Source organism: Urocampus carinirostris, chromosome 18 (assembly GCF_059441175.1).
Source record: "Urocampus carinirostris isolate Australia breed hairy pipefish chromosome 18, RoL_Ucar_1.0, whole genome shotgun sequence".
Taxonomy (NCBI): Eukaryota; Metazoa; Chordata; class Actinopteri; order Syngnathiformes; family Syngnathidae; genus Urocampus; species Urocampus carinirostris.
In genome coordinates this window covers 24,708,719-24,723,667 of record NC_142366.1, presented here as the reverse complement: position 1 = coordinate 24,723,667, position 14,949 = coordinate 24,708,719, and the positions used below count along the sequence as shown (strand labels likewise).

At 41.7% G+C, this 14,949-nt stretch overlaps 2 protein-coding genes across 2 annotated transcripts in view; one reads left to right on the top strand and one right to left on the bottom strand.

Moving 5' to 3' along the window:
- Positions 1-14,949, bottom strand: part of ift74 (intraflagellar transport 74) — a 34,294-nt gene that overhangs the window by 13,172 nt on the left and 6,173 nt on the right. The window contains exons 3-8 of the mRNA XM_088322775.1: positions 14,315-14,438; positions 13,720-13,768; positions 13,537-13,635; positions 13,410-13,470; positions 11,223-11,282; positions 11,089-11,150 (exon numbers count right to left, since the gene is read on the bottom strand). Of these exons, the coding sequence (XP_088178901.1) occupies positions 11,089-11,150; positions 11,223-11,282; positions 13,410-13,470; positions 13,537-13,635; positions 13,720-13,768; positions 14,315-14,438 (455 nt within the window). The remainder of the gene's footprint in view (positions 1-11,088; positions 11,151-11,222; positions 11,283-13,409; positions 13,471-13,536; positions 13,636-13,719; positions 13,769-14,314; positions 14,439-14,949) is intronic.
- On the top strand, positions 1,108-11,240 carry LOC148348709 (uncharacterized). Its single transcript, XM_088322843.1, has 7 exons — positions 1,108-1,407; positions 2,408-2,515; positions 3,980-4,227; positions 4,295-4,406; positions 4,500-4,587; positions 7,179-7,358; positions 10,737-11,240. Exons 1-7 carry the CDS (start codon positions 1,108-1,110, stop codon positions 11,012-11,014), a joined length of 1,314 nt encoding a protein of 437 aa, XP_088178969.1. The 3' UTR covers positions 11,015-11,240.

Sequence of the window (14,949 nt, the reverse complement as noted above, 5' to 3'; positions counted from 1 at the left end):
GACAGACGCACCAGAATGTGCTTTAAAAAATGCCATCCTTATTGTGAAGATATTATGACAGGCTTGAAAAAAAACATTTTTTAAAAACCTATTCTTGTAATATTATGGTTTGTTCAATCTCTTAAAAGCTTCCCGATGAAGGATCCCCTTTAAAGGGACAGTGCGCACGATTTGATCACTCGATCGTCTCCGTTGTGAAGTGCAACCGAAAAGGAATGCGTACAAAGTACAGCGACTCAAAAATTGTTTTACAATTTTTTTTCCCAGCCTTTCAATAGGTTTTGGAGTACCCGTAGCAGCAAGATGGCTGACAATTCTATGACACACGTATGTCAAGTAACACAGATGCAAATGTGCACGACTATTTGACTTAATGCACGTTTACGCGTTATTTCATGTTTTTTTTGCTGATTTCTCAAATCAATCATTTTCAATGAATAAACGAGATTGACCACTAGGAGCAGTGTTCCCTCTAAGGTGCGGGCGTGCGCAATTGCGCACTGCCTGCACATTCTCAGCGCACAAGAAAATCTAGCCAGTGCACAACAATGAGGGCTCAAAATGACTCATTAAGAAGCGACTTAAGTCAAAGTTACAGTGCATGAAGGTAAAAATACCCGGGTTCCCCCGACGTTGTGTCCTAAATGCGGTATTTTGAAGTCGAACAAAGTTGAGTAAAGTTAGTAGAGTTTGTCGAGAACCGGCTTCTTCGGCTCGGCTCACTAAAAGGAACCGGCTCTTTCGGGTCTTAAACGGCTCTTCGGGTTGTTTTTGCTTCATGAATCCCAACATGACCAAATATGATGTAAAATGATGCACAAAATGACTTAAAGGAAGGGGGAATAGAACAAAAAGGAAAAAAATACCTAAATGAAAAAGTAGTGAAAAGCTGAGAAAAAAAGAAACAAAAGGAAGAGAATTTTTTTTAGAAAAAAAGCCAGAAAAAAAGAAAAGAAAGAAATGTAGGAAAAAAAGTAAATAGAGAACAAAAAGAAAAAAGTAACAGCTCGGAAAAAAATAAACACAATCTCATCCCCTCCAAACCTCTAAACATTTTCTCTAATGGGATCCATACGACTCACGCGGGTCCCCCTTTTTGACTTCAAGATGGTACGTTCTTCCTCGAGGTGTGCGATTTTCATGCCTGACTGGATAAAGGTCATTCAGGAGCTGGGTCGCAACAGGAACAAGGAAATCCGCAACATAAACCCGGGTTTACCGCAAAAACGTCGAGGCGAATGTTTCACGTGGGCCATCAGAATTTATGACAAGGGACAAAGGTCTATTGCTGTGTTGGCTGTGCCCGGGGATCATCCTCTTTCTGCTCAAAGAACAAAAGGTACGTACTTCTTGGTCATATTTCATACTTTTTGTTCCTCTTTCCTCAACTCAAACCCAATCCCAAAGGTGAGAACCACCAGGAAAAGTATGTGCGTGTCTGTGTGTGGAGTCAAACTTTGGAACAATGTCCAACTATTCACTTGTTCAAATTTAAATACAAAATAAAAAAATACCGGCGGAATACAGAGATGAAGAAAATGGGGTATGAGTGATAACTATGGTTAACTTTGTTGTTATTGTTGCTATTGTTATATCATAACTGTTATTATTTCTATTGTTATTATCATTGGTGTCACAATGATATTTAGTGACAAGTAGCATTATAACGTTAATAAATGGGTACTACGATGATTAGTATATAAAATATGTGACTATTGTTATTATTATTACTGATATCTGACCTATGTAATATGTATATCCGTGAGATTTTCTTTTATTGGACACAAGAGGAGCTATATGTAAACTGTAATTAATAGGGAAGATAAAGGGGTAGTGAAAATAAGCGTCTGCTTCCGACTACCCCTTTTCTAACGTCTCATCTCATTAGCTGCACCGCTTATCCTCAGTAGGGTCGCGGGGGTGCTGGAGCCCATCCCAGCAATCATCGGGCATTGGGTAGGGGACACCCTGAACTGGTTGCCAGCCAATCGCAGGGCACACAGGGACAGACAACTCGCTCGCTCATTCACATCTAGGGACAATTTGGACCGGCCATTTCACCTGAAATTCATGTCTTTGGAATGTGGGAGGAAAACCGGAGTGCCCGGAGGAAACCCACGCAAGCACGGGGAGAACATACAAACTCCGCACAGTAAGTCCGGTAGCTGGATTTGAACCTACACAGGAGGTTCCCGAGACCTTAGAATTGTGCCGCACGTGCGCTAACCACTTTTGTTGTTGAGTCACATTGTTTTTGTCCAGTTTTTATTTCAATGTTCGGAATAAAATTTTCATTCATTCATTCAACTCCAGCAGTACTGTTAGTCACTCATGAACTTGTCGATTTCACCTTCTCAAAATCTTCAAGAACCGACTTCAGTGTTCACAATTGTTTTGTTTTTTTCAGAGGGAGATGACGGAAAAAACCCTCAAGGGCTCCCACCTGCTGGGGTTGCTTTCTCTTGTCGCCACATTCGCGAATAATTATGCCGCGGTTGCAGTGCGAGATATACAGGTGAGAATTAAATATCAGCGTTTGACGTGAAATTCCGTCCATGGCACCGAATGTAGCACATTTAGTACTGTATTTTCTGTGTGGGGTTCGAACCTTGGCCGAGACATCCCACTTCGGAGTGAAATTCCATGCTTTTGTGAGATGGTTCACATTTCTAACTCAATGCGACTTGTACGCGATCTCATGCGGATTTTAAGTGTCTCATCTTTTAACGCCACAATGCATAGTTTGCGGAAGCACTCATGGATGCTAGCGCGGTAGCGTATCGAGCAATTTGTAAGTGATTGTTTTACCCGAGGCTGTCTCCGGAAATATGAACGAAACCTAAAACTTCCCTCTCCCCTTTCCCTCCATTAAATGCTTTCCGTCTTTTCGGCCGCTATAGCGTGTCGATTTCTATCTTGTAAACCGAGCATCTATCTGCAAGAGATATGCCTCGATTCGACTCCCCTGACTCCCCTTTGCGTGAACGCACACTATGCTTCCGACAGAACATGTGTCACCATTGTCGTCTGTATATGTGTTTATGAAGGAATATTGATCGGGATTATTAAAACAAAAATCGCAGTCAATATAATGAGTTTATTAAGACGAATGCAAAGGTCCCCAACACCGCAATGCTGAGAAGCATGGTTTAAGCCAGGGGTGTCAAATTCATTTTAACTCGGGGGCCACACGATAGAACAAACATTCTGTCGGGCGCCGGACTAGTAGATTAACGAGAAAGAGGTAGGGAAAAGGAGAGAGGGCGGGACAAAGAAAGAGAGTTAGAAAGCGTGAGAAACGAAAGACAAAGAGAAGTCGTGAGAGAGGGGGAAAGAAAGGGAGCGGAAGAAAGAAATCCAAAGAGAAATAGAAAGACAGAAGGAGAGAAAAGAGAAAAGAAAGCGCAAAGGGTAGGAAGAGAGAAAGAGAAAAGGAAGTTAAAGTTAAAGAGACACAGAGCGTGAAAGAGATAGAGAGTGGGAGAAAAGGGGTGGAAAAGAGAGAGAGAGAGAGAGACACAGAGAGATACAGAGAGAGAGATAAAGAGAGATAAAGAGAGATAACGAGAGATAAAGAGAGATACAGAGAGATACAGAGAGAGAGCGAGAGCGAGAGCGAGAGCGAGAGCGAGAGAGAGATCGCAAAAAAGAAATACAAGTACAGGTTCTTTGTTTGAGGCACTTGGCTTTGGTAACATCAAGTTGACATATTTCAACCTGCAGCTTGTTTCTCTCTTGCGCTTCTCTGAGTGTTGTCTGGCGGGCCGGATTCAATCCCCTAGTGGGCCTGATCTGGCCCGCGGGCCGCCTGTGGTTCGTGGGAAGGGAGTCAAATTGAGGCGCAACAGCGGGCACCGTGGCCTATCGTATGTGTTAAATACAGAAATAGAACCCGCTACGGAAACCGCGCCTTTTAACAGTCGTGAAAATACGGTGCTCCCAGGTCATCAAAGTCTAATTCTCGCCTTCTCCGCGAAAGGTCCGGAACTTGACGGACGCCTCTCTGAAAGCCATCCCTCCCAGCGACGCCAACTCCTCCGTGATCATTCTCACGCTTGATAGGAATCAGATTACTCTGTCGGACGGCGACCGGCTGGCCCTGGCCAGTTATCCCCGACTCGCGGAATTAAACCTGGATGCGAACCGGGTGGCCCAAATACCGGCTCGGTTTTTCTCGACGGCGTCACGCCTCGAGGCGCTGTCGCTATCCTGGAACCAAATCAGCAGGTAAGAAGTAAAAGATTCCAAATATGGCTTTTGATGGTTACGATTCTACGACGAAATTTAACCCCAGTTTAGTACCGGAGTCGTTTTATGGCCTGGAGGCGTTGAGGACTCTAAATCTGTCCCACAACAAGCTGACAAGTCTTCCCTCGCAGCTATTTCGTGAGCTTCATCATTTACAGGTGACGGATCATAAACCAGGATTCCGGACACTTACAGTATCGTTAAAAAGTCTTTGGATTTGTCTTCATCTTATCTCATCTGGCCCCGTTTAGGTGGTAGACCTACAAGGCAACCCGTGGAACTGCTCCTGCCAACTACTGAGCAGCATTCAAGAGATACAAGCAACAGGAGTCAAGATCGGTAATCATTTCCAATTACCAATCTTTGTATTTGTCCGTGTATAGCGAATATTTTTTAACCTAAAAAAATAACTCAGAGTTTTAGTGCGTGTTACACCTTGTAAATATGTGTCTGATCCATCTGAAACTTCACAAGATGCGTTTTCTTGTGGTTTCATGCCATATTTGGGCCTTTACTTGTCAAAACATTTATTTTGGAAAATGGTAAATGGTCTGCATTTCTATAGCGCTTTTTAAGTCCATGAAGAGCTCCCAAAGCGCTTTACAATGGGCTTCACACACACACACACACACAGGGCTGGGTAGGGTTACTGTAACTGGATTACTTTCAATGACTTTTGGATGACTCCAATACTAAATATGCTCATAAAAGACAAAAGAAACTCAATATGAATAAAATGATGACTCACAACACGTGGTAAGCTTTCTCTCCTGGCTTTGATCTCGAGCAAAACGAACATCAAATGCGACAGAAACAAAAAGAAAATCAATCCAAACAGCTTTTTGCCGTTCCGTGTATTCCGTTACTCCCCAAGCCTGCACAAAATGGAGTCATTTGATTCCTATTTAGTTTCTTTTGTCTTTTATGAGCATATTTGGTATTGGAGTAATCCAAAAGTAATTGAAAGTAATCCAGTTCAAGTAAACTTACCCAACCCTGCTCACACACCAATAAGGAGTCAGCCTTCAAATGTTTTGAGGATAATCAAGATGCTAAATGTTAAATGGTCTGCATTTATATAGCGCTTTACAATGTGCTCCAGACTTACCCATTCACACACACACACACTCGCACACCAATAGCGGCCAAAAATCTCGCTATATACGAGACTACTGTTCAAAAGTGTCTTTAAGAAACATTTTAACAATGAGAAACTTTACAGGAAGCATTTAATCATGGTGTCACACCCTATAAAGGCCTTCCTTGACAAAATTAAAAATTAAAAAGCAAGAAGTACCCCAGTACGCATTTTACATGAAGTTTTACAGTGGTACATTACCGTATTTGTGCAACAATTTGTGTCGGAATTTAGTGCTGACCACAAATGCCAAACATTGGATGCAATGGGAATCCAACTCAGGGCACAGCGGTGAATCCTAACCACTAGATCACCAGTGGTATAAATGACGTGCAAAAAGGCATTGGAATTGATTTCATTCACGGTACCAGAGACAAAAGATAGTGCTTGGAGGAAAAAGTACCCAGAAAGATATAAATACATCAAAAAAGCATGACAAAATGAAAAACTCTAATGCAGGGGTCTCCAGCCTTTTTCAAGCCAAAAGCTTATTTTTGTAACTATTCGAGGAATTAGGTTGCATTTCTAAATGAACTGTTTATGCTTTTACTTTGTTTTTATAATGTATGTAATACATTGGTAGTAGAGTTAAAAAAGACTCACTCAAATACTAACAATCACAATGCTCGAGCAATCGTCATCTATTTTCAGAACCGGTCAGCGGGTACCTCAGCTGTCTTTAGGGGGCACCCTGGTGCCCGCAGGCACCACGTTGGAGACCTGATGATCGATTGGATTTAAGGGCATGAAACGCATCGTATTTTTTATGTTGACGCTCCTGATAATAGATCCTAAAGCACTGGGAAAAACTATTTTCACAATTTTCAGTATCCGATCGTACGATACGCGTTGAATCACTTGAAACTTGATGGCAATGGCGTTACATCCTTTGCTTTTGGCACATTAAAGGCTCAAAGGCTGTTTGGTAAAGGTCTTGGCATTTTGTATATTTTTGTACCTCTATTCAAATGATTTATGTCTTTAAAATGAATAAATAACGAGATAGATGGCTCTTTCAAAATCAAATAAGTTACATTAAAATTGATAGGTTAGTCGTTTTGGTTGTAACATTTCTCAGAATTCACTGTGTGAATATAACTTGTTTTTATATTCCTAAATATAAAAACAATCTTACACACACACACACACGAAGTAACGTTTCAATAATCAGTCTAATTGCATCTCTTGTACGTTTATCAGTCTTGTACTCTTTTATTTTGAAGTCGCATTTCCGGTGTATTTTTCTGTTTCCTGTGTGAATAAAGTTAACTACACACACGGGTGGGGGCAGTGCTGCCTAGGTCGTGGCCCGGATGGGCCACCGGACAGTGCTCTTCCGCTTGGGAAATTTATTTACCTTAATGCTTGTTTTTATTTGAGTAATTCTGCCAACATAGAGTTTACATAAGTTTTAACTTTAACAAAAATGTATTCAAACGGTTGGGATTTGCTCCCCCACATGAAAGAGCTAGTACTGGTTTCCATTGTTACCAGTAGCAGGAAAAGCCTCACGATTAGACTCTGATACAGCACATTCAACATTTAATTGCCGTCGTTTTTCGGCATATTGCACACCTGCAAACGGTCTCAGAGCACAAAATGCTTGCGTTGTTAAGAAATCCTTTTAATTATGGCCGCAGGTATTCAATGTTCGGCTCTCACAATGCTTAGCGAGAAAAAGTGAAGCAAAATGTTAAATTGATATTTCATGAAATATTAGGGGCGTGCGTTACACACAAATAAGCGAGGTGATCGGGTGAATACAACAATTTTGTCCTTTTTGGCTCTGCAGCAGAGACAAACGCAACATGCGCTTCACCGGAGGAACAGGCCGGAGCCGATCTTTTCCAGACGGCTGCTAAATGCGACGCCACATCACCTTCTTCAACGTCGCAACCGCCAAAAACACCCTCTCGCACAAAACAAGCCATTTCCCCAGGATCCAGCCCGTCTGTTGGTGCAGACAGCAACGGTAAGGAAATTTTACTTCTACAGTGCCGTGAAAGGTATGCCATCTTCCCGATTCCTGTTTTTTTTTTGCATATTTAACACTTACAAATGTTACAGATCATCAAACCAAATTTAATATCACACATTTGTGACAACAGTGGTTTTCGCCTAGGGAACTCTCCCACCACGGGTGACATTTTCGGCCAGTGTCCTTCTTATGGTGGAGTTATGAACACGAATAGCCTTTTCAGCGACACAGTTCTGGATTTCCTCGCCTGGATTGGCCTTTTTCATGAAAAAGTACCGTATTTTTCGCACTATAAGGCGCACCTAAAAGCCTTTATTTTTTTCAAAAGCTGACCATGCGCCTTATAATACAGTGCGCCTTATATATGGATCAATATTAATTCGCAAAGTCTTCCAACTAACTTGCAGCTGCCGACTCGATTTTCCCCCGAACGCCAAATAGTCCGCGGTGTATGCTGGGATTTATTTACCGGTGTTTCATTGGCTAACCAATGTGTCAATCATCATTTGAATCGATCACTATTGTCTAAAGTTATTCGGAGGTCAAGGGGGCGGATCCTTTTTATCAATTACAGGCTGGCATTGGCTGAAGCGGCAAAACAAAGCCTGCAATTGGCCGAAAAAGATGAATGTGTATAGCACGCGGTTGACAGCATACAGAAAGCATTTTTTTACTATTCTGTATTTGTAAACATTTTACTCTCCTGGATTTACTACACTCACGGATATAAGAGGACCATGGTTGCACATTATTATTGAACACAACGACTTCGGTGAGCTACTCCGGCTATATATTTTCCCTGTATCTTGTTTCAGACTGAACTCGATGGTTCTGTGATAAGCGGTGCAGATAATGGATGGAATGGAGTGTCTATTTTTAAATTCAACTCAATTCCAAGTGTTCATTGTCATATGCACAGTAAAGTTGCGAGCGAAAAAGAAAATAGAAACTAAGGAATGGTTGGCATTTCTTGAATCCCAAGACTTTAACCTTCCGAATGATATTTGGAGCGATGCATTTGAATGACATCGTACAGACACCGCATCCGCACGTGTTCTCGACACGTATTTGCTTCTTTGCAAGCTTTGGGAATGTTAAGGGGTTAATCAGTTGGACTGAACTATCTGACTGTTTTGTCCACGTTCTCATTGTAGCGCCCTATAATCCGGTGCGTCTTATGTATGTCAAATATAGGACCAACAACCATTTTTTCGGGGTGCGCCCTATAACCCGCTGCGCCTTATAGTGCGGAAAATACGGTAACCAGTTCTTAGTCCCTAGAAGCCCGGCAGTTAGTTACCCTCTCTATTGAGGTTTTATACCCTGAACCGGGGACTTAAAATGTCTCTGACGACCACTTCTTAGCGCGCTACGTTGGTGCACTGCTAACCGATGATTGTTCAGAGAGAGTAGTAGAGGATATCATGTTCAGTTGGTCCTCCCCGCCATTTTGAAAATAGTGTCGCGTGTTTTTATTTTGCCGCAACAAACACTATTTAAAAATGATGGCTATTTCACGAAATTTAGCCCCGTTGTCTTCTGACAAGTTTCCTTAATAACACTTCGGCTGCCCCTTCATGTCATGTTTGTCAAGTCATGTTTATTTGTGACGCCCTTAATCACTATTATGACACCATCCCCTGATCTAAAACCGACATGAGGGCAAGGAAAAACTCAAAAACCTCAAGTCAAATCAAGTTATATTCATTTGTGACGCCTTTAATCACAAAGAGTCTCAAAGGGCTGCACAGACTACAGATTATTCCAAACCACAGACTATTATGACACCATCCCCTGATCTAAAACCTCCATGAGGGCAAATAATACACGTTATCAAAATAAAATATCGGTTATTCATATGCTATAGAGTAGAAGTGTGTTTTAAGCTTAGATTTAACATTTCCACTAAAGTTGCAGATCAAATCTCAGGGGAGAAGAGCATTCCCCAGCCCTGAATGGAGAAAGTTCTCAAACCGTCAGATCTCTTCTTGGCTCTGGGCATTGCTAGTAGTCCAGCATTTTCAGAGCAAAGGCTCTGGACTGGAACATAAGGGGAAATTGAATCTGAAAGATATGAGGGAGCAAGTCATCTATGATCAATTGTCTTGAGTTTGAATGTGCTTCTGGTTTGCGGCAAATATGACGCTGAAATGACATCAAGACGCAGCACCGCCCTTTAATGGAACAGGTACCGAGGGAGAGGCCGGGAAGGCCGGAACCGTGTCTCGGAAAAAAGGCTTTTATGATCCGGGGCTGCTTTGCTGCCTCAGAGCCAGGACAACTTGCTGTGGTTGATAGAATGATCGAATTCTGGGTTTTACCAGAAGATCCTGAAGCAGAAGGTCTGGCTGTCAGATCTGAAACACGCCAGCAAGTCCACCGCAAGTTTCTCGAATCTGGATTTAAATCCAATGGATGTGCTGTGGTGTGAACTCAAACGGGCAGTTCATGTTTGATATAGCACAGGGGTGGCTAACCCTGTCCTGGAGAGCCGCACGTCCTGCATGTTTTGAAGGTTTCTCTGCTCCAAAACAGGTGACGCCAATTTTCAGCTTGTTAGCAGGCTTTGTGAGAGTTTGATAAGGATCCAGGTGATTGGAATCACCAGTGTTGGAGCAGAGAAACCTCCAAAACATGCAGGACGTGCGGCTCTCCTGGACAGGGTTACCCACCCCTAATCAGGGTTGGTTAGGGTTACTTTAACTGGATTACTTTCGATGACTTTTGGATGACTCCAATCCCAAATATGCTAATAAAAGACAAAAGAAAGTAAATAGGAATAAAATGACTACATTTTGTGCAGGCTTGGGGAGTAACGGAATACATGGAGCGGCAAAAATGATGTTGGCAAGCTGTTTGGATTGATTTTCATTTTGTTTCTGTGGCATTTGATGTTCGTTTTGCCGGAGATCAAAGAGATCAAAGCCAGGAGAGAAAGCTTACCACGTGTTGTGAGTCATCATTTGATTCATATTTAGTTTCTTTTGTCTTTTATTAGTATATATGTGGTATTGGATTCATCCAAAAGCCATTGAAAGTAATCCAGTTCAAGTAACCCTACCCAACCCTGCCCCTAATATAGCAGATATGAAACTATTTTGCAAGGAAGAAGGGGAAATTACTTTTACACATGGGGCAAAATAGGCCGAGATTTTTTTTCATTGCGTCTTAATAAACGGAATCAACATTTGAAAACTGCATTTTTTTATTTCCTTGGATTTTTGTTGTGCGATATTAAAATCGGTTTGACGGTCTGATACTTTTGTGAGTGATAAATATGCAATAAAGGCAGGAATCAAGTAGGGGGCAAATATTTTTCCACTGGAAAGGAATTCTACCCGCAACTTCTACTGATGACTGTCCTAAATTTAGACGAGAAGCAGCCGTTGCCCCACAACGCGTGGAAGTTCACGGCAGTGGTCGCGGTCTTGGCGCTGGCTATCTGCGCCCTCATGGTCTGCGCCATCAAAAGCCCGGCCTGGTATCGACTTTTCCGCAATTATCGGCACAAGCGTCTGCGGCAGGAGGAAAACGCCGAGCCGAGCGGGGATTTCATGAGTCAGCGGACGTTCTCCTTCGAGCACCCGGCGGCCGAAGCGGACGACGAGGCGCACTACTTCGAGGATCCTTATATTAAAGCGGAGGAGTAACCCCGACCAAAACCCGCCAGGAATAAAACCCGATTTTCTTTATAGGTGGAGAAAGGGAATGGAAAGGCACTCACTGTCTCCTCTCGAGGAAGATGCGTTCGATGCTTTCGGCCTCTCGGTCGTTTTGCGCTTTGAGCTGATGGCGGGACACAAAGCCCACATCATTTTTTTCGTACTTTTGTCGAACGGGAATGGGATATTTGCTTACCGTGTTGTAGTCGTTGATCATCCCCTCTGTGTCGGAGTTGGTGTTGAATTTGTCCATCAACTAGACACAAAATTCAAAAAAGATGTATATCGTTTTTCAACCAGTGTGCCGTGAGAACTTGTTTTGCAGGAAATTGACTAATTGTGTCTTTTCAAAAAGGCATGTCATAGATAGATAGATAGATAGATGTCTAGATAGATAGATAGATGTCTAGATAGATATATAGATGTCTAGATAGATAGATGTCTAGATAGATGTCTAGATGTCTAGATAGATGTCTAGATAGATGTCTAGATAGATGTCTAGATAGATGTCTAGATAGATAGATAGATGTCTAGATAGATAGATAGATGTCTAGATAGATAGATAGATAGATACTTTATTCATCCCCTAAGGGAAATTCATATTTCCAGCAGCATCCCTGAGCTGAGAACAGTACAATAATAAAGCCAAAAGAATACAATATACAAATACCCAGTGTGACGTGCAAATGCCCACTGTAGCGTGTTATATAGAATATCTAAATAGTGCTACACAGAATACATATTGCAATAAAATTCGGTAATATGCAATGTTATTGTTATTGTATATCATTGTTCTATATCAGGGGTGGCGAACAATTTTGACACAAAGAGCCGAAATTTTTAACTGTGAGAGTCAAATAGCCACACCACGCACTGACCTGGAGCCAGAGTTTCAATTAAATCCACAAAACACTTTCAAAAACTGGCCTTCTCTGTACGTTTTTTTTAGCACGGGCAATGTTCCACGGCACTTTATAGGAGGCCAGTGTCACAGTTTCTCCATGCTTAATCAATGGCTGAAACATTTGAGACTGTCTTTTGACCTGGCTTTTCAAGGTGTTCAATTTTTACTTGCATAGTTCAGTATCTTTGGGGAATTCTGTGCCAATATCAGTATGGGCTGTGCTAAAATGACGCTGAAGATCTGAAGTCTTGAAATGGGATATCGTGGTACAACAAAAAAGTAAGCCTCTTCCCATTCTTCCTGAAATGCCATGTGTTCATCTTCATATTTCCGTTTCGCTTTGCATTTTGCCATTTTGACCATGAGGGCGACAGTCTGCACGCTCATGAAATGTTGACTTAATTTCCCGGCATTACACGTAACCTACGCAGATGATTGGCAGTCAGTTATGTGTCCGGAGCAGCATAAAACAAATCTGCCAAATTCATTTCAAAATATTATCTATTATCTGTTATTAACTCTGATGGATTCAAGTGTGTTTTAAGAGGGGAAAAAAATAAACATGAAACGAGGCAAAGAGCCACAGTATATAGAAAATATGATGAGCCAAAGAGCCGCATTCTTATTGGCCAAGAGCCACATGCGGCTCTAGAACCGTGTGTTCGCCACCCCTGTTCTATATATTTGCTTTCTTCCAGACATCGGTAGAGTAATTTCCATCCGTGTCAGTAGGTAGTAGTAAATTACCATTTTTCATCTCTATATAATAATTATCTGCTCATGAGGTAGCAGTGTATTTATTAAAGTATGTTTGAATAAATTTATCTATCTATCTACCTTGGTCATATCCCTCAAGAGGGGTGACCAACAGCAAGACAAACATATACAATAACAAAAGAAAATAAAAGACGGAAAAAAATAGCATAAAACACACACAAATATTTTGGACCATGGCCAACCCAATAGCCCAAACACCCAAACAAGTTAGGCACCTCGGCACCAAAGTTGGTCATGCTTTCGTCCCTCCAGATGACACAACACACTCTTTTCTTCAACAGCAGATCCCGACAGCTTTCACTGGTTTACCCCTGCCGCATCATACGGGTGCCCACCCCATCCTTAAGAACGCGTCCACAATCCCACTATCCTTTCACAACACCTCTCCACTCCTTTCTATCACCAACAAGAGCTCTAGCTTCCATTATATTTAGACCTCTTTCCTGCAGTGCACTCATAACACCCTTCATCCACGTCAATGGCAGCCTTCCTCTTGGTCTCCTTCCATTGACTTCTGCTCCTCATCCATCCTCTCCATGTGTCCAAACCAACAGAGTACTCTCTTATCAACACGCTTGCTCAGTTCCAATAATAAAGACATGAAATAAATTGAACATTTTGCATACAACTGCAGCAGATTTAGAGGAAAAAAGTGTGCCTCACAGAAAGGTCAAGAAACACTATTCTACGTTGACAACTTACCATGTTGTAGTCGGCAAGCTGTCCCTGAAGATCCCGGATTTCTGCAGCCAGACCTTCGGCTCTAAAAGGAAAAGAACATTTCAAATAGAAAACTCAGCCGCATATGCCAAATTAGACTCCCTCGTACCTCTTTTCATAGGACAGATAGACAGAGTTCTCCTCGTTGAAGGTGTCGATTTCTTTATGGAATTTGCTGATTTCTGTGGTCAACTCATTCATCTTACTCCTTTAAAACATAAATGGCTTTTAAGTCAGAATGGACCAATACTTTAAGTTATAGTCAGTCTCAAATAAAATGTGTGACTGTTACCTGAGAAGACCCAAATAGTAAGACTTGTCCAGAATTTGTCTTTGAGGTCCTTTGAGATAAAAATGACAATTGTGAAAAGCAATTTATGATGTCATCATTGGTAAATGAAAAGAAAAAATGCACGCCCTTAATCACAAAGCGTCTCAAAGGGCTGCACAGTTCAAAGACTATTGCAAACCGCAGACTATTATGACACCATCCCCTCATCTAAAACCTACATGAGGGCAAGGAAAAACTCAAAAACCTCAGGATAAGGCAAGTCAAGTCATGTTTATTTGTTTGGCCTTTAATCACAAGGAGTCTCAAAGGGCTGCACAGACCACAGATTATTGCAAACTACATACTATTATGACAGCATCCCCTGATCTAAAACCTACATGAGGGCAAGGAAAAACTCAAAAACCTCAACATGAAGAAAATTAAGTCAAGTCCTGTATATTTGTGACACCCTTAATCACAAAGAGTCTCAAAGGGCTGCACAGACCACAGATTATTGCAAACCACAGACTATTATGACACCGTCCCCTGATCTAAAACCTACAAGAGGGCAAATAATACACAGATATTGTCAACATAAAATATAAGTTATGTTTACCTTTCAACCCAGTCTTCATGCCACTCAGTCCCTGTTGAGTCACAGGCCTATCAGCCACTTGGATTTGTGCCGACAGGACTCCAGGAGTGGTCATTGGAGGCTTGACACCGGTCGCTGGAACCATCTGGATTGAAACGCACGAAAGGAGACTCTGTTTGACTAAACGGTTTAATGTCAAGTCAAATCATATTTATTTCTATAGCCCAGGGGTCGGAAACCTTTTTGACCCAAAGAGCCATAAAAGCAAAAAATGTTTTCAAAAGAAATTGAGAGAGCCACGTCATATATTTTCAGACAAAATTGAAAAAAACGGCCAAAAACGCTCTCTAGACAAACGCTAATTCTATTTCACTGTGTGTCATTTGACGATTTCATCAAATGTATGAAATGATGATAATGCCGAATCCTGTGTCCCAAATCAACGTCAATATGACATTTAAAATTTGTCTTCCACCTTCAGTTAAGAGTGTTGAGGCCATTTTTTTCCATGAAATTTGTCCTTAATAATACTTTCAAAACAATGTGCATGCAAAGTTCTTTTGTAAAAATGTCACAAATGATAAGCATATTCTATAAGTCCTATTCACTTTCGGTCTAGACTACAAACACACACACACACACACGCACGCACACAC

Excerpts from the sequence above, each read along its gene's own strand:
- LOC148348709 (XM_088322843.1), top strand. The coding sequence starts at position 1,108 with ATGGTACGTTCTTCCTCGAGGTGTGCGATTTTCATGCCTGACTGGATA. Across the intron at positions 2,516-3,979 it reads TTGCAGTGCGAGATATACAG|GTCCGGAACTTGACGGACGC; the intron begins GTGAGAATTAAA and ends TCTCCGCGAAAG. Across the intron at positions 7,359-10,736 it reads TGTTGGTGCAGACAGCAACG|ACGAGAAGCAGCCGTTGCCC; the intron begins GTAAGGAAATTT and ends TCCTAAATTTAG.